General features: G+C 41.5%; 4 protein-coding genes and 1 non-coding gene across 5 annotated transcripts; 3 read left to right on the forward strand and 2 right to left on the reverse strand.

Moving 5' to 3' along the window:
- The first annotated feature begins 410 nt into the window (after positions 1–410).
- On the forward strand, positions 411–9,217 carry LOC111602388 (pre-mRNA-processing-splicing factor 8). Its single transcript, XM_023319407.2, has 14 exons — positions 411–525; positions 747–1,374; positions 1,435–1,650; positions 1,714–1,926; positions 1,992–2,117; positions 2,416–2,835; positions 2,908–3,125; positions 3,183–4,234; positions 4,295–4,487; positions 4,711–5,284; positions 5,347–5,497; positions 5,568–5,744; positions 5,808–6,099; positions 6,155–9,217. Exons 2-14 carry the CDS (start codon positions 758–760, stop codon positions 9,097–9,099), a joined length of 7,194 nt encoding a protein of 2,397 aa, XP_023175175.1. The 5' UTR covers positions 411–525; positions 747–757; the 3' UTR covers positions 9,100–9,217.
- On the forward strand, positions 2,158–2,341 carry LOC115483392. The gene has a single exon (XR_003944336.1).
- A 51-nt stretch (positions 9,218–9,268) lies between the features above and the next one.
- On the reverse strand, positions 9,269–10,817 carry LOC111602389 (dynein light chain 4, axonemal). Its single transcript, XM_023319409.2, has 3 exons — positions 10,548–10,817; positions 10,397–10,480; positions 9,269–9,626 (listed from the first exon to the last, which is right to left on the reverse strand). The coding sequence occupies exons 1-3, from the start codon at positions 10,611–10,613 to the stop codon at positions 9,462–9,464; spliced, it is 315 nt and encodes a 104-aa protein (XP_023175177.2). The 5' UTR covers positions 10,614–10,817; the 3' UTR covers positions 9,269–9,461.
- Positions 10,818–11,853: 1,036 nt separating this feature from the next.
- Positions 11,854–18,901, reverse strand: LOC111602284 (small RNA 2'-O-methyltransferase). Its single transcript, XM_023319285.2, has 4 exons — positions 18,582–18,901; positions 18,453–18,516; positions 12,683–12,852; positions 11,854–12,627 (listed from the first exon to the last, which is right to left on the reverse strand). The coding sequence occupies exons 1-4, from the start codon at positions 18,746–18,748 to the stop codon at positions 11,862–11,864; spliced, it is 1,167 nt and encodes a 388-aa protein (XP_023175053.2). The 5' UTR covers positions 18,749–18,901; the 3' UTR covers positions 11,854–11,861.
- Positions 13,017–18,106, forward strand: LOC111602187. Its single transcript, XM_023319147.2, has 6 exons — positions 13,017–13,188; positions 14,059–14,741; positions 14,811–14,966; positions 15,026–17,014; positions 17,045–17,088; positions 17,157–18,106. Exons 2-6 carry the CDS (start codon positions 14,282–14,284, stop codon positions 17,694–17,696), a joined length of 3,189 nt encoding a protein of 1,062 aa, XP_023174915.2. The 5' UTR covers positions 13,017–13,188; positions 14,059–14,281; the 3' UTR covers positions 17,697–18,106.
- Positions 18,902–22,875: the final 3,974 nt, after the last annotated feature.

The raw sequence follows: 22,875 nt of genomic DNA on the forward strand, positions 1-22,875 counted from the left end.
ACATAAGTCTGGAGAAGTCGTCAATTGCGTGTAAATTGCTTATAATGCTTGTATTCATATACGCCAGGGTCATATATTACACACAATTTGTTTTGCTTCAGTTTTCATACAATAATTAAAACTAATCAGTAAATTAAGTAAATTAAGAAAACATGTTATCCGTTTGACTTCTAAAATTTCCAGATATTCGTCAATCAGTAAATATGCTGACGCACTACACGAAAAGGTTATAATAAGCAATGCAAATAAATATACGGCTTATTCATTATTACAATTAGAACATGCTTTGGGATTTCTTTAGTTCATTTTTATTTGTTTTGAAATCGATTCCCAGTCAATATTTGCTTAACGTATAAATATCGATTAATTTTAGTTAGGTCAAGTCCTCCTATCGCTTATCGATGTTGACTTGCAAATAATATCGGGTCATCTCTGAAAAATGTCTGCCGCATCGTAAACGTTTTGCAAGAGAAACCGGAAAATTATTAAAAGACCAACAAAAAGTGCTTAAAATTGTTCAATTAGGTAATTATTTAACGTATATATGTTTTCTCTTTAGTTTAAATACTCAAATTTATGGGCGGCGCACATTCTTTGCGCTAAAATTGCTGTGGTGAAAATAGCAAAACGCGGCTATGTCTGCTGCTGCTCTTCTCTGCTTCTTGCTCTTTTTCCGCGTAAACGAAACGTGTGTATAGTTTGTTTTCTTATTTAATATGTATATGTTTTCGTTTATCGATTTAAAGTAGACTGAGCGATGTCTATACCGCCGTATATGATACCGCCAAATGCCTGGGCCGCCCAACTGATGGCCCAGCAGCAGGCATACGCGGCGGCCCATGCACAGCAGGCACAGCTGCATGCCCAGCATCAGATGGCGAACCAAATACAGCAAATACCACCACCGGGCGCTCCATTGCCTCCAACTGGTCATGCCAATGGCATACCGGTGCCGGCACAGGGCGTGCCTCAGCCTCAGCTAGGTCAGATACCTACTCCAAAGCCGGATATTCTGACCGAGGATAAGCTGCAGGAGAAAGCGATCAAATGGCAGCACTTGCAGTCCAAGCGATTTGCAGAAAAACGCAAATTCGGTTTCATTGATACACAGAAAGAGGATATGCCGCCGGAGCATATACGTAAGATCATACGTGATCATGGTGACATGACCTCTCGCAAATATCGTCACGATAAGCGTGTTTATCTGGGCGCACTCAAATATATGCCACATGCAGTGCTAAAGCTGCTCGAGAATATGCCCATGCCTTGGGAGCAAATAAGAGATGTGCAGGTGCTTTACCACATAACAGGCGCAATTACCTTTGTCAATGAGATACCCTGGGTAATTGAGCCGGTCTACATAGCACAATGGGGGTAAGTTTCATTAGAGTAATTTGCATCAAATAAAGCTTATCATTAGCTCACATTTTGCAGCACCATGTGGATTATGATGCGTCGCGAAAAGCGTGATCGTCGTCACTTCAAGCGCATGCGTTTCCCGCCCTTTGACGATGAGGAGCCTCCATTGGACTATGCGGATAACGTACTGGATGTTGAGCCATTGGAGGCCATACAAATAGAGCTGGACAACGATGAAGATAATGCTGTCTACAAATGGTTCTATGATCATAGACCACTAGTCGATACGCCGTAAGTAAAACAGTTATATAAACAATAAAACTTTATAAAGCTAACTTAAATTCTTTCTCGTAGCTTTGTGAATGGCTCTACTTATCGAAAGTGGAATCTTTCGTTGCCACAATTGGCTACGCTTTATCGCCTGGCTAATCAGTTGCTCACTGACTTGGTTGACAATAACTTCTTTTATCTATTTGATCCAAAGAGCTTCTTTACAGCCAAAGCACTTAATATGGCTATTCCTGGAGGACCAAAGTTTGAGCCGCTCATCAAAGATCATAATGTTGGGTAAGTGAATAAAATATATGAAAAAATTGTTTAGTTGTGTTTTAACTATTTTCATTTTCTTGCAGTGACGAGGACTGGAATGAGTTCAATGATATTAACAAAGTTATTATAAGACAACCAATACGAACTGAGTATCGCATTGCATTTCCATACCTATACAACAATATGCCACATTTTGTGCATCTCAGCTGGTAAACAACTTAATCTATTTATATAATTTAATTAGTTATAGCTACAAGGCCGTAGAGTTGCCAGCTGAAGGTATTTGCTGGCAACGCTTCAAAGCCGTGTTAGATTAAAAAATTACACCCAATTTACTACCAATTTAGCGATTGTTTCCGAATGGGATGTGCAAAGTAAATGTTCGTTATGATTTTGTAGATTAAATTATAACCGCTGATAGTTGCATACAAACACAGAATTTAGGTCTTATGTACAGACTTTTAGTGGTACTTGAAATGTTTTTAATTTATATATTCTTTTTTCTAGGTACCACACTCCCAATGTTGTTTACATCAAGACCGAAGATCCAGATTTGCCAGCTTTTTACTTTGATCCCCTAATCAATCCCATTTCGCATCGTAATGCTAATTCAAAAATCCAAGAGCCTATGCCAGACGATGACGAAGACTTTACATTGCCCGATGATGTGCAGCCTTTTCTGCAGGACACGCCGCTTTATACGGATAATACAGCCAATGGCATTGCGCTGTTGTGGGCGCCGCGTCCCTTCAATATGCGTTCGGGTCGATCACGTCGTGCTATCGATGTGCCGCTGGTCAAGTGCTGGTATAAGGAGCATTGTCCACCTGGTCATCCTGTCAAGGTGCGCGTCAGCTATCAAAAGCTGCTGAAATACTATGTGCTCAATGCATTGAAGCATCGCAAGCCGAAACCACAAAAGAAACGGTAGGTTAAATAATAAAAATAATTAAGAATAGTTTTATAAATATAATATATTTTCATGTTGTCTATTTGCAGCTATTTGTTCCGTTCATTCAAGGCCACCAAATTCTTCCAAACCACTACTTTGGATTGGGTTGAGGCTGGCTTGCAGGTGTGTCGCCAGGGCTATAATATGCTCAATTTGCTCATTCATCGTAAGAATCTGAACTACCTGCATTTGGACTATAACTTTAACTTAAAGCCGGTTAAGACCTTGACTACAAAGGAGCGTAAAAAGTCACGTTTCGGCAATGGTAACTAAAAACAATCAATATATTTCTTAACTTTATACTCACCCAAGTTTCTTACAGCTTTCCATTTGTGCCGTGAGATATTGCGTCTGACTAAACTAATCATTGACTCGCATGTACAGTATCGCCTCAACAATGTGGACGCCTTTCAGCTAGCTGATGGTCTGCAGTATATCTTTGCCCATGTGGGTCAGCTGACGGGCATGTATCGCTACAAATACAAACTCATGCGACAGATACGCATGTGCAAGGATTTGAAGCATTTAATCTACTATCGGTTCAATACGGGACCCGTAGGTAAGGGTCCAGGCTGTGGTTTCTGGGCGCCTGGCTGGCGTGTTTGGCTGTTCTTCATGCGTGGCATAACACCGCTGCTCGAACGCTGGCTGGGCAACTTGTTGTCCCGTCAATTCGAGGGTCGTCATTCAAAGGGCGTGGCTAAGACGGTGACCAAACAACGTGTTGAATCCCATTTCGATTTGGAGCTGCGTGCCTCAGTTATGCACGATATTGTTGACATGATGCCCGAGGGTATTAAACAAAATAAGGCGCGTACTATACTCCAGCATTTGTCGGAGGCTTGGCGCTGCTGGAAGGCCAACATACCGTGGAAAGTACCTGGCCTACCCATACCCATAGAGAATATGATATTGCGTTATGTGAAAATGAAAGCTGATTGGTGGACGAATACGGCGCACTACAATCGTGAGCGTATACGGCGCGGTGCCACTGTCGATAAGACAGTGTGCAAAAAGAATTTGGGACGTTTGACACGTTTGTATTTGAAGGCAGAACAGGAACGGCAACATAACTACCTCAAGGATGGTCCTTATATATCGCCCGAGGAGGCGGTGGCCATATATACCACAACGGTGCATTGGCTGGAATCGCGTCGCTTTGCTCCTATACCCTTTCCACCGCTCTCCTATAAGCATGACACTAAGCTGCTGATTTTGGCTTTGGAGCGTCTTAAGGAAGCGTACAGCGTGAAGTCGCGTTTGAATCAAAGCCAACGCGAGGAGCTGGGTTTGATTGAGCAGGCTTACGATAATCCTCACGAGGCGTTGTCCCGTATTAAGCGTCATCTGTTGACTCAGCGTGCTTTCAAGGAGGTAGGATTGATTTTTATTGCTAAATAGATTTTGTTATTCAGTATCTTTTTTCCATTCCAGGTGGGCATTGAGTTCATGGACTTGTATAGCCATTTAATACCTGTATATGAAGTGGAGCCTTTGGAGAAAATCACAGATGCCTATTTGGATCAGTATCTGTGGTATGAGGCAGACAAGCGCAGACTGTTCCCGCCATGGATAAAGCCCAGCGATACTGAACCACCACCGCTATTGGCCTACAAGTGGTGTCAAGGTAGCAGAGGGTTAAATAATGCATAAAACCTGTTCGGAGTGTTATATTATCTGCGCATTTTGGGCGTGTGATTTGTGGCAAAGTGATGAGCTTTGATTCCATCCCCTTGTTGCAAACCTCACGCTGAAGGTGACGCACTAAAGCAACGTTACAAAGAAGAAGAGTTAACTATAACTATAACTATAACTTTTGGATTAACAACTCTTTTCTCTTCTCTTAACAGGCATCAACAATTTGCAAGATGTCTGGGACGTGGGTGAGGGCGAATGTAATGTGCTGCTCGAATCACGCTTTGAGAAGCTTTACGAGAAGATTGATTTGACTTTGCTCAATCGTTTGCTGCGTCTCATTGTGGATCACAATATCGCCGATTATATGACAGCCAAGAATAACGTAGTCATTAACTACAAGGATATGAATCATACGAACAGTTATGGCATTATACGTGGTCTACAATTCTCATCATTCATTACACAATACTATGGACTAGTTTTGGATTTGTTGGTGCTGGGTCTGCATCGTTCCAGCGAAATGGCTGGACCTCCGCAAATGCCCAACGATTTCCTAACATTCCAGGACGCCGTCACAGAAACAGCGCATCCCATCAGACTTTACTGTCGCTATGTGGATCGCATACATTTATTCTTCAGATTTTCGGCCGAAGAAGCGCGCGATCTTATTCAACGTTATCTGACTGAACATCCAGATCCGAATAATGAGAATATTGTGGGCTATAATAACAAAAAATGCTGGCCACGCGATGCGAGAATGCGTTTGATGAAGCACGATGTCAATCTGTAAGTTTATCATGGGAATTCTCGACACCATTCATTTGTTAATGTTGCATTCTTTTCTCTAGTGGTCGCGCTGTGTTTTGGGACATCAAAAACCGCTTGCCTCGCTCCGTAACTACGATTGGCTGGGAGAGCACGTTTGTCTCGGTCTATTCCAAGGACAATCCTAATCTGCTCTTCAACATGAGCGGCTTCGAGTGTCGCATTCTGCCCAAGGTTCCTTTACATTCCATTTGTATTTAAGTTCAGTTAATAATTTTGTTTATTTTTTATATTTTTTCTTTAGTGTCGTACACAAAACGAGGAATTCACCCATCGTGATGGCGTTTGGAATTTGCAGAATGAAATAACAAAGGAGCGCACGGCCCAATGTTTCTTGCGTGTGGATGACGAGTCCCTGGGACGCTTCCACAATCGTGTGCGACAAATTTTAATGGCCTCCGGCTCCACTACGTTTACAAAGGTGAGTTCAATTGGATATCATGTAAATAAATATTTAATCTAAACCCTTTTTTAACACTTGTAGATTGTCAACAAATGGAACACTGCTTTAATTGGTCTGATGACCTATTTCCGTGAGGCAGTTGTGAATACACAGGAGCTGCTAGATTTGCTGGTGAAATGTGAAAACAAAATACAAACACGTATCAAGATTGGCTTGAACTCCAAAATGCCTTCGCGTTTCCCTCCCGTGGTGTTCTATACGCCCAAAGAGTTGGGTGGCTTGGGCATGTTGAGCATGGGTCATGTGCTCATACCACAATCTGATTTGCGTTGGTCTAAGCAAACGGACGTGGGCATTACGCATTTCCGCTCCGGTATGTGAAATAATATATCTTATCTAATTCTTCATTAACGGGCAAATCTTAACAGGCATGTCGCATGACGAGGATCAGCTTATACCAAATCTGTATCGTTATATACAGCCGTGGGAAAGTGAATTTATAGACTCGCAGCGTGTTTGGGCAGAATATGCTTTAAAGAGGCAGGAAGCCAATGCTCAGAATCGTCGCCTAACGCTGGAGGATCTAGAAGATAGCTGGGATCGTGGTATACCACGTATCAATACGCTCTTCCAGAAGGATCGTCACACGCTGGCTTACGACAAGGGCTGGCGCATTCGCACAGAGTTCAAACAGTATCAGGTGCTCAAGCAGAATCCCTTCTGGTGGACACATCAGCGTCACGATGGCAAATTGTGGAATCTGAACAACTATCGCACAGATATGATACAAGCATTGGGTGGTGTGGAAGGCATCTTGGAGCATACACTATTCAAAGGCACCTACTTCCCTACGTGGGAAGGTTTGTTCTGGGAGAAGGCATCCGGTTTTGAGGAGTCCATGAAATACAAGAAGCTAACAAACGCTCAGCGCTCTGGTCTTAATCAGATACCCAATCGTCGCTTCACGCTCTGGTGGTCACCGACTATCAATCGTGCTAACGTTTATGTCGGTTTCCAGGTGCAGCTCGATTTGACGGGTATTTTCATGCACGGCAAAATTCCCACACTGAAAATCTCGCTGATTCAAATCTTCCGTGCTCACTTGTGGCAAAAGATACACGAGTCCATTGTCATGGATTTGTGTCAGGTGTTCGATCAGGAGCTGGACGCCCTAGAGATTGAGACGGTGCAAAAGGAGACCATACATCCGCGTAAATCATATAAAATGAATTCTTCTTGTGCTGATATATTGCTGTTCCCTGCCTACAAATGGAATGTCTCCCGCCCGTCGCTGCTAGCAGACACCAAGGACACCATGGACAATACAACCACGCAAAAGTATTGGCTGGATATACAGCTGCGTTGGGGTGATTACGATTCGCACGACGTGGAGCGTTATGCAAGGGCAAAGTTCCTTGACTATACCACGGATAACATGTCCATCTATCCATCACCGACGGGCGTGCTCATTGCCATCGATCTGGCTTACAATTTACACTCGGCCTATGGTAATTGGTTCCCCGGTTGTAAGACACTCATCCAACAGGCCATGGCCAAGATAATGAAAGCCAATCCGGCTCTTTATGTGCTGCGTGAACGTATACGCAAGGCATTGCAGCTGTACTCCTCGGAGCCAACGGAACCGTATCTTAGCTCCCAGAATTATGGTGAACTCTTCTCGAATCAAATCATTTGGTTTGTGGACGACACGAATGTCTATCGCGTGACCATACACAAGACCTTTGAGGGTAATTTGACAACGAAGCCCATCAACGGCGCCATCTTCATATTCAATCCACGCACTGGACAGCTGTTCTTGAAGATTATTCACACCTCCGTGTGGGCGGGTCAGAAGCGTTTGGGCCAGCTGGCCAAATGGAAGACTGCTGAGGAAGTTGCTGCGTTGATTCGCTCGCTGCCCGTTGAGGAGCAGCCCAAACAGATTATTGTCACACGCAAGGGCATGTTGGATCCGCTTGAGGTGCATTTACTTGATTTTCCCAATATTGTCATCAAGGGTTCGGAGTTGCAGCTGCCCTTCCAGGCCTGCCTCAAGGTGGAGAAGTTTGGTGATTTGATCCTGAAAGCCACCGAGCCGCAAATGGTGTTGTTCAATCTGTACGATGACTGGCTAAAGACGATATCTTCATATACGGCGTTCAGTCGTTTGATATTGATACTGCGTGCCCTGCATGTTAATACGGAACGCACGAAGATTATACTTAAGCCGGACAAGACAACGATAACCGAGGCGCATCACATTTGGCCAACGTTGACGGACGAGGAGTGGATCAAAGTGGAGGTGCAGCTAAAGGATCTCATTTTGGCCGATTATGGCAAGAAGAACAATGTAAACGTTGCCTCGCTGACACAGTCCGAGATTCGAGACATCATTCTGGGCATGGAGATCAGTGCACCATCTGCGCAGCGTCAACAAATTGCGGAGATCGAGAAACAGACAAAGGAACAGAATCAATTGACGGCCACAACGACGCGCACAACGAACAAACACGGCGATGAGATTATTACCTCAACAACCTCGAACTATGAGACGCAAACGTTTAGCTCGAAGACCGAATGGCGTGTGCGTGCGATATCCGCAACGAATTTGCATTTGCGTACGAATCACATCTATGTCAGCTCCGATGACATCAAGGAAACGGGCTACACGTATATTTTGCCAAAGAATATACTGAAGAAGTTTGTCACGATATCCGATTTGCGTGCACAGATCGCTGGCTATTTGTACGGTGTAAGTCCGCCGGATAATCCGCAGGTGAAGGAGATACGTTGCATTGTGATGCCGCCGCAGTGGGGCACACATCAGACCATCAATTTGCCCAATGCCCTGCCCACGCATCAGTATCTGAAGGATATGGAGCCACTTGGCTGGATACATACGCAACCGAATGAACTGCCCCAGTTGTCGCCGCAGGATATAACCACGCATGCGAAGATCATGCAGGAGAATTCCAATTGGGATGGCGAGAAGACAATTGTTATTACCTGCTCCTTTACGCCCGGCTCGTGCTCTCTGACGGCCTACAAGCTAACACCGTCCGGTTTCGAATGGGGCTCCAAGAATACGGATAAGGGCAATAATCCGAAAGGATATTTACCATCGCACTATGAACGCGTTCAAATGCTGTTATCCAATAAGTTCCTCGGCTTCTTCATGGTGCCGGCGCAGAGCAGTTGGAATTACAATTTTATGGGCGTGCGACACGATCCGAATATGAAATACGAACTGCAATTGGCTAACCCGAAGGAATTTTATCACGAACTGCATCGCACATCGCATTTCCTGCTCTTCTCAAATCTGGAGGACGGCGGCGATGGCGCCGGCGCTGATCGTGAAGATGTCTATGCTTAAATCAACAATTGTAAACCTAATTTAAGCGCGTACAAAACACATTTTTATAAGCCAACCATTTTGTGACTGTTCCACTAAAAAGAAGAGAAAAAGCCTTCAAATTAACTTTTGCAAATTAACCAACTTTTTTTAATATATATTTTGTTTTTTTTCTTCTTTTGCTGCAGTTGCCATGGCAAAGAACACACACATTACTGCTGGCCCTATTTACAGTTCAGTTTAACTTAATACATAACATTAACTATATATGCTATAGACACATATACATCGTTGCATAGGTATTACAAAAATTTGCATTTATATTTTTGTATATTTACTTGTAGTTTTTTAGGTACGTCTGTTAGTTGAGCTAGTTACTCTATTTAGGAGCACTTCCACAGCACAATAGCTAAATTGCCGCCAAAGAAAAGATACATTATATTCTCAGTCTCATACGATACTTCGAAACCAAAGCCCTCGCCGACCACCACATGCCAATAGATGCCAAATTTCTTGTCCATGCTGTCCTTTATCATTCTGGCACATAACTGTCAATAAGAATTAAGTTTTAGTTTAAGATCTGCTACTATACATATGTCTGATAAGATATTATATATGTGATTCATGTAGCTGATATTTAATAGAGGAATACCTGGCCAATAACTCTCTTCGTTGACCTAAGTTAGGTGTATTAGCCATTTATACCAGAGTAATCCAGATAAGTGTGCTATATCATATAGCTGTAACAGATACTATCTCCTTAAAACTAATGCATCTTAAAGATATCATATCTAAGCTTGGCATTTCAGAGTTTAACGTTGCAAATTATTATCTTGTGTACATCGGTTGACTATATCTTATAGCTCTCTTAGACATTAGCTGTCGAAATTCAAGTTTTTGTTTTTTTTTAAGATAACTAAAGTCAGTTCGATATTTATGATTGTCACTATGCTATTTGTCAATATGGAAGTACTATATCTTATAGCTGTATAGGAAGAATCTGCCCAAGTGAGGTTTGAAGGTATCTAAACTAAACTGGTCAATGGGAAGCAAGACATTGGTGTGCTACATCTGATAATCTGATTTGCACTGGACTAAAATATATAATATATGATATATTTATAGTTATATATTGTATAGTATACCATATATATATAAACAAAAGCTGATTTCCTGTATGCAAAACATCTTTCCAAAGAGTTAAGTTAATTTATAAAAGATGCTAGATTTTCCTAATACAGGAATATTGCTTTATGGAGCACCTATATCATACCTAGTGTTATAGGGTATTCAAGATTAGACTTTCCGTTGAACTCACCTCATAATTAGCAGAATATTTCTCACAATTGCTAACAATCAATTCGACGACCTCGTTACGCATCTCCTCCTTCATATCCGAGTGCTATATAGTAGAAGATAGTGTATTTGCCAATTGGCTTGAAAGTGAAATTTGGGGAGAGAAAACCAACCTTGACGAGCGGATAGATGTGCACGATTTTCTTATCGCCCTCCTTGGCGCCCTCGTCGTCGGCCATATCGAAGCTGAAGCTTAGCAGTAACTAAGCTATGTGACTATAAATGTTACCTATATAACCGACTAAGCTATAGGTATATGTGAGGACACGCGAAAACCGCACACACACACACACACACATATATACACACACACACAGTCAACTGGTAATGCAATAAAAATTGAGTTAAATTCCGATTTATATGTGACATAGAATTCAAGGTAGTATTACCTCTATATATTGAGAGAAAGAGAGTGACGGAGAGAGGAGGTATTTGAATGAATGCTATTGTGAATGAGTGAATGTTTATGAATTTGTTGGCACGACAGGTAAAGGTAGCTGCTATGGCAATTTGTTGTGTGTTGCCTGTTCTGTAGCTCGTTTCACTTGCAACTGACTCGACGTCAACTCCATTAACTTTACTGCAACATACACAGAAATACATGCTATATATATATTTATATATGTATATATAAATTCGTATGTTTGTATATTTAATGTCGCCCTGTCTGTTAGCCACCCCCTAGTTGCCAAACAAAAGCAATTTCCGTGTAACGAAGGGTGCCAAGCTAGACGAAACGGATGCCTCGTCATCGTCATCATCTTGCTAAAGCCAATTCGAAAAAAAAAAAACTAAAAATGTTATCCAAGTTGCAATGTTCTTGTGGTTGGGTGGCTGGAACAGGAGTCTGCATTTTCTGCGAAAATTGAATAGCTGACCCAAAACAACCCTCAGCGAAGGAAAGAGTCCTTCAACAGAATTGTCTTATTTGATTTATGCGCTGCTGCGGCTGCGGCAGCGGCAGCAGCACTTAGTCTATGGAGTCTATGGAGTATGCGTGTGTTATATAACTATATGTCATTTGTTTCCTTCATATATGTGAAATTTTTGTAGATTTGAATGCTTGCTCATAGAACAAAAAGGAGTTGATTGGTTTTGGGCAATATCTGACTGAAGATAAAGCTAGAGAAATTGGGTATGTATGAATATAATTCTGTAAATCTCGCTTTTCTTCTTGATAAAGTTTTATTTTTGAATTGAAATATATAGTATATACATTCTTTCTTATATAGGAACTTAAATATTCATATCCCTGTGAAGTCAAATGCCCTTCGCTCTACTCTAATAGAGCGTCATGCAAGCTGCATATATGTGCATGTATAGTATATATATATATATATATATATATATATATATATATATATATATATATATATATATATATATATATATATATATATATATATATATATATATATATATACATTTCATACATCCCAATTTTCTTCCTCTAGACTCCCTTCTATTGGCACACCAGGCTCGCTCTGCTCATAAATTGGATTCTCCCAATCGCTGCATTCAATCTCCTCCTCCTCCTCCTGCTCCTCCTCAATCAATACAAAATCATTTTCAATCATTTTCTTATGCAGTTGCAATAGCTTCTCTAGCAGTTCACGCGTCGCGCCCAAATATTCCAATCTCCGCGCTAGTTCATCCAAGGAGAGCTTATATACACATCGCTCAGTATCATAGTTATCCTCGTCCCGCGTACAGCGATACAATTGAGTTTCAATTTCTGCCCAGATTTTTTCCTCTGGTGTGCGAGTGTCCTTATTATAAGGAAAGTCTACTGTATGTAAGCTTTGATAGTTGGATATCGTGTCTAGAGCAGGTTGTATTGTAAGTGGTTCGGTTAAGGAGACACCCAGTGTATCCTTCCGAACAAACAGAGCTATTTGGGAAACATGACCCACAGCTTCATCGCCTTGGGGCGGATCACCCACTCCAAGCAGGGCGAACATATAATTTGAATATTGTTCTGTTATGCCCAAGCACCAGGACTTGAACTCTTCCCTTGTCCATTCAAATTTATGATCGTGATGACGAAATCCATTTGGCAGAAGCGAACTGAAGCGCGTGAAAATTTCATTAAATTCCGAATTGGGAGTGCTGAAAATGACAATTTTTGGCTGCATAAAACCAAAGATGTTTCCTGGTATTTTAGCCAGCACATCTTCATAGACATGCTCGATGCTGTAAAATATAAAAGTGTTAAACTATTTCATATATTATTCCAATCAAAACTAACAGTTCTAATGCTATGACTGCATCTGTATTTCTTAGTTCATCTGCTGCATCTGCAACGCTGCCAAGCAAGACTTGAACTTGCAAAGGTGCTTGCCTTTCCCTTATAAAATCGGAAACTAAAGGATTTGTGCGATTTAAATGCGTTTTTAAAGTTTCTTGATCAACGTCCACCTGTAAATAGATACGTTAGGAAAACATTTTAAAAATATATTTGAAGTAAACCGTCGGGGTGAATGGTAAATTTTTTCACAACAAATCGAAAAATGCAGAAGTCTGGCAGCACGGTGAAAAGAAACGGGTCGAAACAAAATGGCGCAACAACATGGCAATGAAACATTGGCTTGTCATTTTAGAGTGCGCGCGTGTGTGTGTGTACGAGTGTTCCGAGGCACGGGTAGCAGTGCACGAATATGTAATTTGTTGTGAAAATCAATTGAGTATCTAAATAAATATATTCAATTGCTTAAAATTGTGAAAATGTGTAGCTAAGCACATAAATGCAACAGTGTAAGAATTAGTTGGCTGTTCGCGATGCGCACATAACAATTTTTCTTGAATTGCATTTTATGGGAAAAGACAACGTGAAAACAAGAAGAAGAAAACTTGTAATACGTGAAAGAAATACATACTGAAAAGTGGCAAATGGAACTTAAACAAACGTTTAGCAAAGTAGGATGGAATTGTATGTGCATGTGCTTAAATAAAAAATGAATATGTAAAATTTAATAATATGTTTCAAAGCAGCTGTGGCCTGTGCCGGCGGTCCAGTTAAATCAATATTCCCTTTTAAGCAAGCAAGCCACTGAGTTCGCCGTCTCTGTCTTATTTATTCGTTCCATCGCAGACATGGTGCTTGATTAAAATGTCGTGTGTTTTGTCGATGAATGTGAAATTCGCTTCAATCTATGTATAATTATATATATATTGTGTTTTTGCAGTTTTAGCAATAGTGATTAATTGTCGGGGAATTATCAGAGATTTGTTAAAATTATTTGTTTTGTGTGTGAACACAATACATATGCAAGTCTATTGTGGTGTGAGAGCGTGTGCATGTATGTCTGCCTGTATGTATGTAGATATGTATGCATGTGCCCCGTGCCCATATTTTTGCCATTCCATTTTAACCGACGTTAACGTTCCATTCACATTGTGCCGGCGCAACAAACGAAATTCAAAACAATAGAGCGTGAAACCTGAATTAGTGGTGGCAAAACAAAAAATAGCAATGAATAAAGAAAAGAAAAAACCAAAATTAACCAGCAGCAAAGACAATAGGATTACTGTTTAGTATGATTGATTTGCTTGTTGTTAAGTGTTAGCAGTTGAAACATATCCGAAAATAAACTGATGAGTGCCCCTCTTCTTCTTACCACATAGCCAACACGAATGTCAATAGCAAAGCAAAACGTGATTAGCAAAAGAGAATACACAAAAACAAAACAAAAATCAATTTCAAATTCAACGTTCCTTTATGCGCCCGTCTGCGTTAACTTGAGACTGACTGGAACTGTCAACCGACCGATCGATCCACTAGAGGGGGAAAGTTTGAGAATTATTGAAAATTGGAGCGTTCCTCCAACGACTGCCGCCTGTTTAAAAAATGGGCAAACGGATCGCAGCAGAGCGGAGCCATCATCAACCACAAATGCCACCGCAATCGGAGACCAAAACTCAACCATCAGATCGCAGTGCACGAAAACGCAAACGTTCAGCTGTTAAAGCCTCCCGGGTGGAGAAATGTCCGCGCTTAAGCGATGAACAAAAAAAGCAATTTGATTGGCATGAGAACGATGATGAGGACTCATCTTCATCTGGCTCAGCGAATGTCGACCAATTGCAAACGCCACAGCAGCAGCATCTAGCACGTAACCAGTGTCCAGTTAATCCACGTGCCTCTTTGTTATCATTGGCAACGTTCGCCAGCGGCGGCTGCAGTGATAACAACAATTCCTATACAACTGAATCGCCGCGTCCAGTTTATACGCTGCGTCCCTCTGTAGTCAATGGCACCATATTAAGGGATTTGCTGTCCAAAGCCTGGCGTCTAGGACGTCCCATAGGTGGGCATACATTGCTGAAATGATTTTATTGGCTTTCAAATTAACTGCCTTTATATATTTCGCTCATAGGCAAGGGCAACTTCGGCGAGATATTTCTGGCATCGGATGACACTGTTTGCCCGGTTAGCTCAGAGAACGCCAAATATGTGGTCAAAATAGAGCCACACTCGAATGGACCGCTCTTTGTAGAAATACATTGTCTTATCAATACGAATCAGCCGCAGTGTAAGTGGCCCGAAAGTGAATGTAAATATTCTTTATTGATTAACCATTTACTCTTACAGCTGTGACAGAGGACAAGGAGGCGTCTGCTATAGAGAAGCTGCCGCCACGTATTCCCCATGGGCCACCCACGGGTATTCCTAATTACATTGCATCGGGCACACATTTCTTTGGAGATGGACGATACAGGTTTCTGGTGCTGCCTCGCTTTGATCGGGATTTGCATTCGTTAATCAAGAATGCGCGAGTGGCACAAAAATCACTGTTAGTTTTAGCTATACACATCATCAATGTGCTGGAGCATTTGCATGATAAAGGCTATTGCCATAATGATATTAAGGCACAGAATCTGATGATATCCAAGTGCAAGTATCTTAAACGGCAAGCGGTCCAGCAAGGCGGCAAAGCAAAATACGACGAGCACTACGAAGAGAAACAACAAACTACGGATAGTGGCAACAGTTCAGAGCAGGAAACCAACGATGATGACTATTTTATAAAGAATGAAAACAAGTATGCTCTGAAGCAAATTGTTGACATCAAGGAGATGGATGATGTGGATGAGGATGAAGATTTCGATGATGGCGCCACCACAAATAGCAACAATAGCAACAGCCTGGATATCTATCGAACGCCAGTAATCAAAAATAAGCGACGCCCGCGGAATAATGCCGTTGAGTTTAGTGGCTCGAATCCTATGCGCTCATGTCGTCGCAATGATAATTGCAACTCTAGATCCATGTACGAGGAGATGGTCAAGTCGCATTATCTGCGTCCGGCCAAGCGTGTCAGCTACTCGGAGCTCTTTAACGAGGATGGCTATCCAGTAAAAGCGGATGCCAAGAGTGAACAGTCAGCGGAGAGCTCAGACAATGATTCTGATGAATTTGTGCCTTCGTTTGTGCGGCGTTCGGGTGGAGCCAGTGCATCGAAGCGTGGTGCACGCGGTCGTACTTCTAAACGCATTGTCACCCGCCGCCAGGAAGCAAAGCAGAAACAGCTGAAAACCGAAAACACAGATAATCCACGAAACGGTGGAGCAAAAAGTAAGCGAACAGCGACACAATATCAAATTTTGCCGGTGGAAGAAGAGCACATATTCCTGATCGATTTCGGTCTGGCCTCCAAGTATCAGGATCGTGGCGTGCATAGACCTTTTATTATGGACCAGCGACGTGCACACGATGGCACCTTGGAATTTACATCTCGAGATGCACATTTAGGCGCGCATTCGCGTCGTAGTGATTTGGAATGTTTGGGCTATAATTTGTTATATTGGTCGGAGGGTTATTTGCCGTGGAAGGATGTGGCATTGCAGCAGCAGCAGGAGAAGGTGCATCGCGCCAAGGAGCTATTCATGACGGATGTGTGTGAAATGCTACCACACTTCTATGGCAAACAGGTTCCTAAATATTTGGGTGAATTTCTGCAACAGATCGGACAGCTCGCCTATCAGGAGCGACCCAACTATGAACGCTATCGCAAAATTTTTAAGCGTGAATATCGACGCCTTGGCTACGATTGCAGCCAGATGCAGTTGAGCAGCCATGAGATCCACCACACACGTGTCTCCATCAAGGACGAGGTGGATGGCATCGGTAAATTCAATTTATTCGATTTGAATAGCAAAATTGCAAGCAATTTATTACGCAACTCGACGTACAACACACCATTCCAAGATCATTCGCTAACGAATCGTGTGTCACCCAAAAATCTGCGTTCCAAGTCCAACAAGAAGAGTGCTAAAATGTTGAAATTCTCATGGGCAGAGGTGCTATCACAAGATCCCGATCAAATTGCTCGCGAACGTGCGGTCAAAGAGTTTGAACGTGAGGAAGTCATCTGCCCGCTACATTCGCGTCTGCCCAGGCGATATGAGGGCAAGCCGACCTATGCGATATTGGCTGTGGAGCAGAGCAGAAGAGATAAGGGGCTGAGCGTGCAGGAGCATAACAGCGAAGAGGCAAACGAACAGGCAGAGGGAGCGGAGGAGGACGAGGAGGCAGCAGGGGAGGAAGATGTTGAGGATGAGGAGGAAGCAGAAGAAGAGGAGGACGCAGAAGAGGAGGAGGAAGCAGAAGAGGAAGAGGAAGATGAGGAAGAGGTAGAGGTAGAAGAAGCTGAGGTAAGTATTTCTCAATATATTCTATATATTTGAAATTTCATTGTTTTATCATATATATATATGTATAGATGAATTGTGATCAGCAGACTGTTGATAATGAAACGGAATCGAAGCAAGTGCGTCGAGCACGTCGTCAGTTGCGCAAAAATAGCAGCAGCAACAAAGTGAATCAAGTGCATCAGTTCCAAGAGCTAGGCAAGACTAAGGGCACACGCAAGCGCAGCAGCAAGTCAAAGAACATCAATGGCCACACTCAACAGCAGACACAGAGAATCGTTGGCACACCACTGACAGCAGTTGGTGGCAATAATAAACGTGGCTGCGCCACACGCAAGGAGCAGACGGTGACAATGGCATCCGCCACCGGTGAAATGGAGCAACAACCTGCAAAGCTGAAGGTCAGTCGAAATGTGGCAGCGGTGGCGGATGATCAAGTGAAACAGCGGCGCACGCGTCGTTGTCTATATAAGACTGAAGCGGATGTGGAAAACAACTATGACACACATAATATGCAGAACGATGTTTACAGCGTGTGGCAATACGATGATGAGAACAGCTATGGCAAGGGGCGGAATGTCAACTCTTCGTCCAGGCATTGTCGCAAGTGATAGTTATCGAGTTATCAAGTTATCGATACGATACGTTAGATATTGAAGAGCAAACAGTTAAGAAAGTGGAGCAAACAAAACAACTGCAACTGGCAAAACTACATATATATACTTACTTATAGTACATACACATATAGAGAATAACAGTTATGCTGCGTTTTTCAAGTATTTTATAGAGAATAAATATATCGTTAAGTCCAGCGAAGGAAATATGATCAAAAGGCAGGCAATGTTTAAATTGGATCAGCGTCTATTCATACAAAGAAATTGTTCAGCACACTATACATTAATAGAGAGAAAATATTTTCTGTAATTTTTGCTGTTTTTCCTTTTTTTATGCAACATCATAAGCAGAAATTGTTACGATACATACAGACATTATATATACATATACATAGATTATATATACATTGGCCTTGATAGCAAATTATTGTTTAATTTTAATTTTTATTTGAAAGAATTTTTAAGTTTCTCAGTTTAAGTTTTCACCCGGATATCGGTTATATGACATAAAAGATAATCCGCTTACAACAAGAAAAACAAAAAAAAAAGTATTTACTATACAACTAGATGAAGGTTATTATTGCATAAATCATAATTATTAAGTCTAAACTAGGGATTAAAATGCGCATATAAATAAAATAAATAGAAATTATGTCTTTAAAAATTACCCAGAAAAGATCACTTGTTTGTATTTCCTACCACTATTTAGTACGTAAACATTAACGGGAAATTACACTAATACGCATTACACACCTGCAAGATGTTCTCGATAGTTTCGATGCGCCGCATCAACTGGAAGAGACGCATCTCCGCGCAACTGCGTGAATTAAATAGTGTTATTAATAACTTGAAATATTCGTTAAGTGTTTAAGCAATACGTACCCGAATTCGGTAACCTTTTTGATTTCCTTTAACCAACGCGCATCCTCTAAAATCTGAATGGCAGCGCAGTAGCGCTGCTCATAAACGGGTGGATCGAAGCTTATGCCCGTCTCAGTGATTTTAGTCAGTGTTTTAAAGCCCCCGCAAGGCAGTGTATAGCTAAACATTAAAATTTGATTTGCGAATTCACTTAAATTGTTTACATTTATTTGTTTGTTTTTTTTTTTGGTGTCAGTGCGACCGCAAGTGACATAAAGCAAAATTCCAGTGTGACTTGCAAAGCAGACAACTTAACGTGAGTGTTAAATTGCGTGCCACCAACTTAGCGTTGTGTGTTCAAATTGCGCAAAGCTAATTTTACGCATATTTGCCATACTTTGCGCAGTTTGCGCTTATGTAACTCATTTTGCGTTTACGTATGTTGCTTATCGCCCTTTTTCGATAACATGGGACTTACGCGGGGTTTTTTAAATGTGTATTTATTAGGCTATTCATTTCTGAGCTATCTTTTCCAATTCTATCTTTAAAATACTTTTTATTCAAAGACGATTTATGCCTTTATAAGAAAGTCTTATTGTTTCTTTAATGTCTTTAATGTACAAATTATTAGGGGTTTGACTTACAAAGTTATACCATGCAGTGTTGTGCATAAAATCCTTGTTTTCTTTTGTGGGCACTTTTACTTTTCAGTGGCTTGCCTTGGGGCAAGGCAAACATGTAGCCGCAGCTGGTCAGCCAGGACCAAATAAAAAGGTTCCCCCTTTTTTGCTTGCCAAATACCCACACAGAAAAGGCAAATGCCCAAACATAGCTTGACCCTCATTACGTTTGATATTTTCGTAACACATTAAGGACCTTACAGGACAGAAGCAAGTTAGTTTTTAACTTTGTTGTGCTGCTCGAACTCATTTGCCTTGAAAGCATAAGCAGAAAACAACAACACCAAACAGACTAAAAGAAACAAAGTAAAGTAAACATTTAAGCGGCCTTTGGGTAGCCCAAAAAAAAGAGAGAACAAAATAAAATAAAGAAACGTAACGAGTTTGTAAAAAGATTCGCTTTCCGTTTTCTGTTTTCTTTATGGCAATAATATAATTTGGTACAAACGGTTTTCCGTTTCAGTTACTGTTCTTGTTGCTGTTGTTGGGTTTATGAGCAAAACATTTAGGGGCGCTAACTTGGCCTCATTGAATTAAGCCAACAACAAGCCAACAAAACAAAAAAGTTGAATGAAATGTTCTCGTTGTTTTATATGTACGCAATTTTTCGTATAATGAGCAAGATATCAAATGGAAAGCTCGCCGTCTAAATCTTCAAACTTGCTAACACACTCACACTATTTTCTTCTCTGACTCCCACTTTCTCTTCCTCTCTAGCACACTTAGAAACTTGGCTTTACGCCATTATGGGCCTCACGCACACGCACACAAGTAAACAAATTTGTCGAGACGACAATTTCAAAATGCGACAACAACAAACAGACGAAAAAGAAGAAGTAGTAGCAGGAGCACGAGGACTAACAGTAAGTGCTGGCCAGAGCAGGTAAGCACAATATGAAAAATACATTGGACTAAGGATAAAAGAAAATTATGCAAAAATAAACACAGTGCCAAAGTGTAGACAAAAAAAAATAAGAAAAGGCGCATGCAGCATACGAAAGTAAAAGCAAAAAGTGCGATAAAAACAACGCTTGGCGCGCTGCTCAAAGTCTGCTCTGTTTTCAAGGTGATTATCCATAAGCTCCGCAAACACACCAAAGAGCAAGAGAGATAGAGAGAGTGATGGAGTGAGGCGAGTACAATAGCGCGTAAGTGAAGACAAAGTTTCGCTTTTGCTCTGAAGATGGCGTTTGGCCTGAGCTGCGTGCTGAGCTACAGTTGTCGCTGCTACCAGCTTCTCTTTATCTTCTGTTTCTGTGACAGGTATGAAATCCGAGCGTTAAACATTTTTTTTTCAAATTTGTAAATTTGTTGCCAGCGTTTTTTTGTTTTTTTTTGTTTTTGGGCGACAATGAAACGCGGATAAAGCATTTTACGTGCAGACGCCGCTGGCAGCTGTTAGTTGGGCTGATGGAGAGGTGGATTGATGGCGTGGTGTGTTAGTGGGTGGTGGGTAGCCATTGCTGCGCTGTCTTCGTGCAGGTTGTTTGCGTCGCTGATTTCGCATAAATTATGCAGGCATGAGGAGTACGGTAGGTTGGAGGAGTTCGGTAGAGGCCAACCAACACGGCGGCATTACTTACAACCCAATGGGGTAAGTGCTATGTGTTTTATGCAGGCGCTTCGCCCAAAAGCGCCGACTTCATTGTTGCCCGACAAATTACAAATGTGCCGTTATATCATTTTTTTCCGCCGTCATCCTTAGTGCTGTTATTGTTGTTGTATGGCCAGCTAAAAACAAGGACAGCAATATGATTACGCTACTCACACTCGGCTGGAAGGCGCACGCACTTGGGACACATTTGTGCGCACTAATTTTACATCAGCTTTGTGCTTTGGCCTTATCGGCAGCTGTTCTCGCTGCTGTTGTTGTTGTTGGTCAACGTGTAGCGGGTTACAGAATGTCGTTTAAAAGGGAACCCAAAAACCACACGAAATACATTTGCATTTGAACATGAACGAAATTAGTTTGGTAAACTTAGCAACTTAATGAATTTTTATGTATGTGTGTGTGCATGTCCCTCTTTCTCTCCCTCCGTCGTTTCCCCTTTCTCACTCTCTCACACTCTCTCTTCCTGTTTATATTTGCTTTTAAGCGGCTTTTGCTCAAAAGATTTCAATTCAAATAAATATATTAAAAAGTGGTTTAAAAATATAAAATTCATGCTCAGAGCCAAGTTCATTTGACTGGAAGACCGCAAAACCAATTCATCAGCTCACAAAAGCCATGAGCCGCAAAAGCACTAAAAAATCGAGAAAACTTTGAAAACGGGTGTTAAGAACTGCGGTATACGCTGTTACAGCTGAAAAGCTTAGTTGCTGTCGAACTGTATGAGCTCGAGATCCGCTTAATGACTCTCAAACTGTTGTAGACGGGACATTGCCTATGTGACCGTATATAAAAAATATAAAATATACCTTCGTTCAGTTGCTTTCAGCCTGTAATAAAAATTTAATTGCTTTTAAACTGCATGCCATCAATGGCTCTAAAACTGTGGTTGAATATAGCATTAATCAAGTTAGACTTGTGCCGTTTGACTTTCTCTAGCTTTTCAGGCAACCTTCGAACAAAAACCAATATACCCGCTTATCATTCTATGAACCGTGTGTAGCAAAAACATTTGAGTAAATGAAATAACATTCATGTTGGTTCAACTCATACGCAGCACATGCCACATTGGTTAGAGGGCGGGCTGGGAATGTATTTGAGATGGGTTGTGTGGCTGAGAGGTATAGCAGTCGTGGCGGGAGTCGGGTGAGGACTTAAGGCCATAAAGCAATAGCTAACGTTGCCGCAAAACTGCAGCAGCAGCAGCAGCAGCATAACTAGAGGCAGCCGCAGCATCAGCATCAGTTCAACACGGCAACAAGTTGGCAAACGTTAGCTCAGCTGCTGCTGTTGCTGTTGCTGTTGCTACTGACGCATTGCTGTGGCAATATGACCCCATCCCCAGCTGCCTTCGCATGTGTGTGCTGATGGCTTTACAATAGCAGAAACCGTCGGAACTTGTTGGCAACATAAACATTCATGTTCGTTTGCCTGCGTGGCGACCGCACATGGAAATCAAATGAAACCTACGCTCAACTGCCACAAGTGCAACACAGACTGACACCAATATTTTCCATGCACATGCCCCCAATCTCACATTGGCTCACTCTCCAGAGGGCGTGTGGTCCCTGTTGCCATAAATATGCAATTTTATGTTACATAACTCGAAATGGCAAAAAGTTTCACCTTTCGCGGAAGGTCATTTAAAGCGATTTTAATTGGAAATACAGAAATAGTGGAGATATATGTTAGAAGATGAAAGATGAAAGATGGCAGATGGAAGATGAAAGATGGAAGATGGAAGATGGAAGATGAAAGATGGAAGATGGCATATGGAAGATGAAGGATGAAAGATGAAAAATGGAAGATGGAAGATAAAAGATGGAAAATGATGGATGATAGATGATAGATAATAGATGATAGATGATAGATGATAGATGATAGATGATAGATGATAGATGATAGATGATAGATGATAGATGATAGATGATAGATGATAGATGATAGATGATAGATGATAGATGATAGATGATAGATGATAGATGATAGATGATAGATGATAGATGATAGATGATAGATGATAGAT

The sequence above is a fragment of the Drosophila hydei genome, unplaced genomic scaffold (assembly GCF_003285905.1).
Source record: "Drosophila hydei strain 15085-1641.00,03,60 unplaced genomic scaffold, DhydRS2 tig00008122-arrow-pilon, whole genome shotgun sequence".
Classification (NCBI taxonomy): Eukaryota; Metazoa; Arthropoda; class Insecta; order Diptera; family Drosophilidae; genus Drosophila; species Drosophila hydei.

Bases quoted from the DNA above. Each gene is read 5' to 3' on its own strand.
- LOC111602388 (XM_023319407.2), top strand. From the start codon at position 758: ATGTCTATACCGCCGTATATGATACCGCCAAATGCCTGGGCCGCCCAA. The intron at 3,126-3,182 runs GTAACTAAAAAC...AGTTTCTTACAG, and splicing joins AAAGTCACGTTTCGGCAATG to CTTTCCATTTGTGCCGTGAG. The intron at 6,100-6,154 runs GTATGTGAAATA...AAATCTTAACAG, and splicing joins CATTACGCATTTCCGCTCCG to GCATGTCGCATGACGAGGAT.
- LOC111602284 (XM_023319285.2), bottom strand. From the start codon at position 18,748: ATGTTTAGCTATACACTGCCTTGCGGGGGCTTTAAAACACTGACTAAA. The intron at 12,853-18,452 runs GTGTGTAATGCG...ATCTATTTACAG, and splicing joins CTATCGAGAACATCTTGCAG to GTGGACGTTGATCAAGAAAC. The intron at 12,628-12,682 runs GTTAGTTTTGAT...TATATTTTACAG, and splicing joins GCAGTCATAGCATTAGAACT to CATCGAGCATGTCTATGAAG.
- LOC111602389 (XM_023319409.2), bottom strand. From the start codon at position 10,613: ATGGCCGACGACGAGGGCGCCAAGGAGGGCGATAAGAAAATCGTGCAC. The intron at 10,481-10,547 runs GTTGGTTTTCTC...TCTACTATATAG, and splicing joins ACATCTATCCGCTCGTCAAG to CACTCGGATATGAAGGAGGA. The intron at 9,627-10,396 runs GTGAGTTCAACG...TCTTATTGACAG, and splicing joins AATATTCTGCTAATTATGAG to TTATGTGCCAGAATGATAAA.
- LOC111602187 (XM_023319147.2), top strand. From the start codon at position 14,282: ATGGGCAAACGGATCGCAGCAGAGCGGAGCCATCATCAACCACAAATG. The intron at 14,742-14,810 runs GTGGGCATACAT...TTTCGCTCATAG, and splicing joins GCGTCTAGGACGTCCCATAG to GCAAGGGCAACTTCGGCGAG. The intron at 17,015-17,044 runs AGGACGCAGAAG...AGGAAGCAGAAG, and splicing joins GGAGGAAGCAGAAGAAGAGG to AGGAAGAGGAAGATGAGGAA.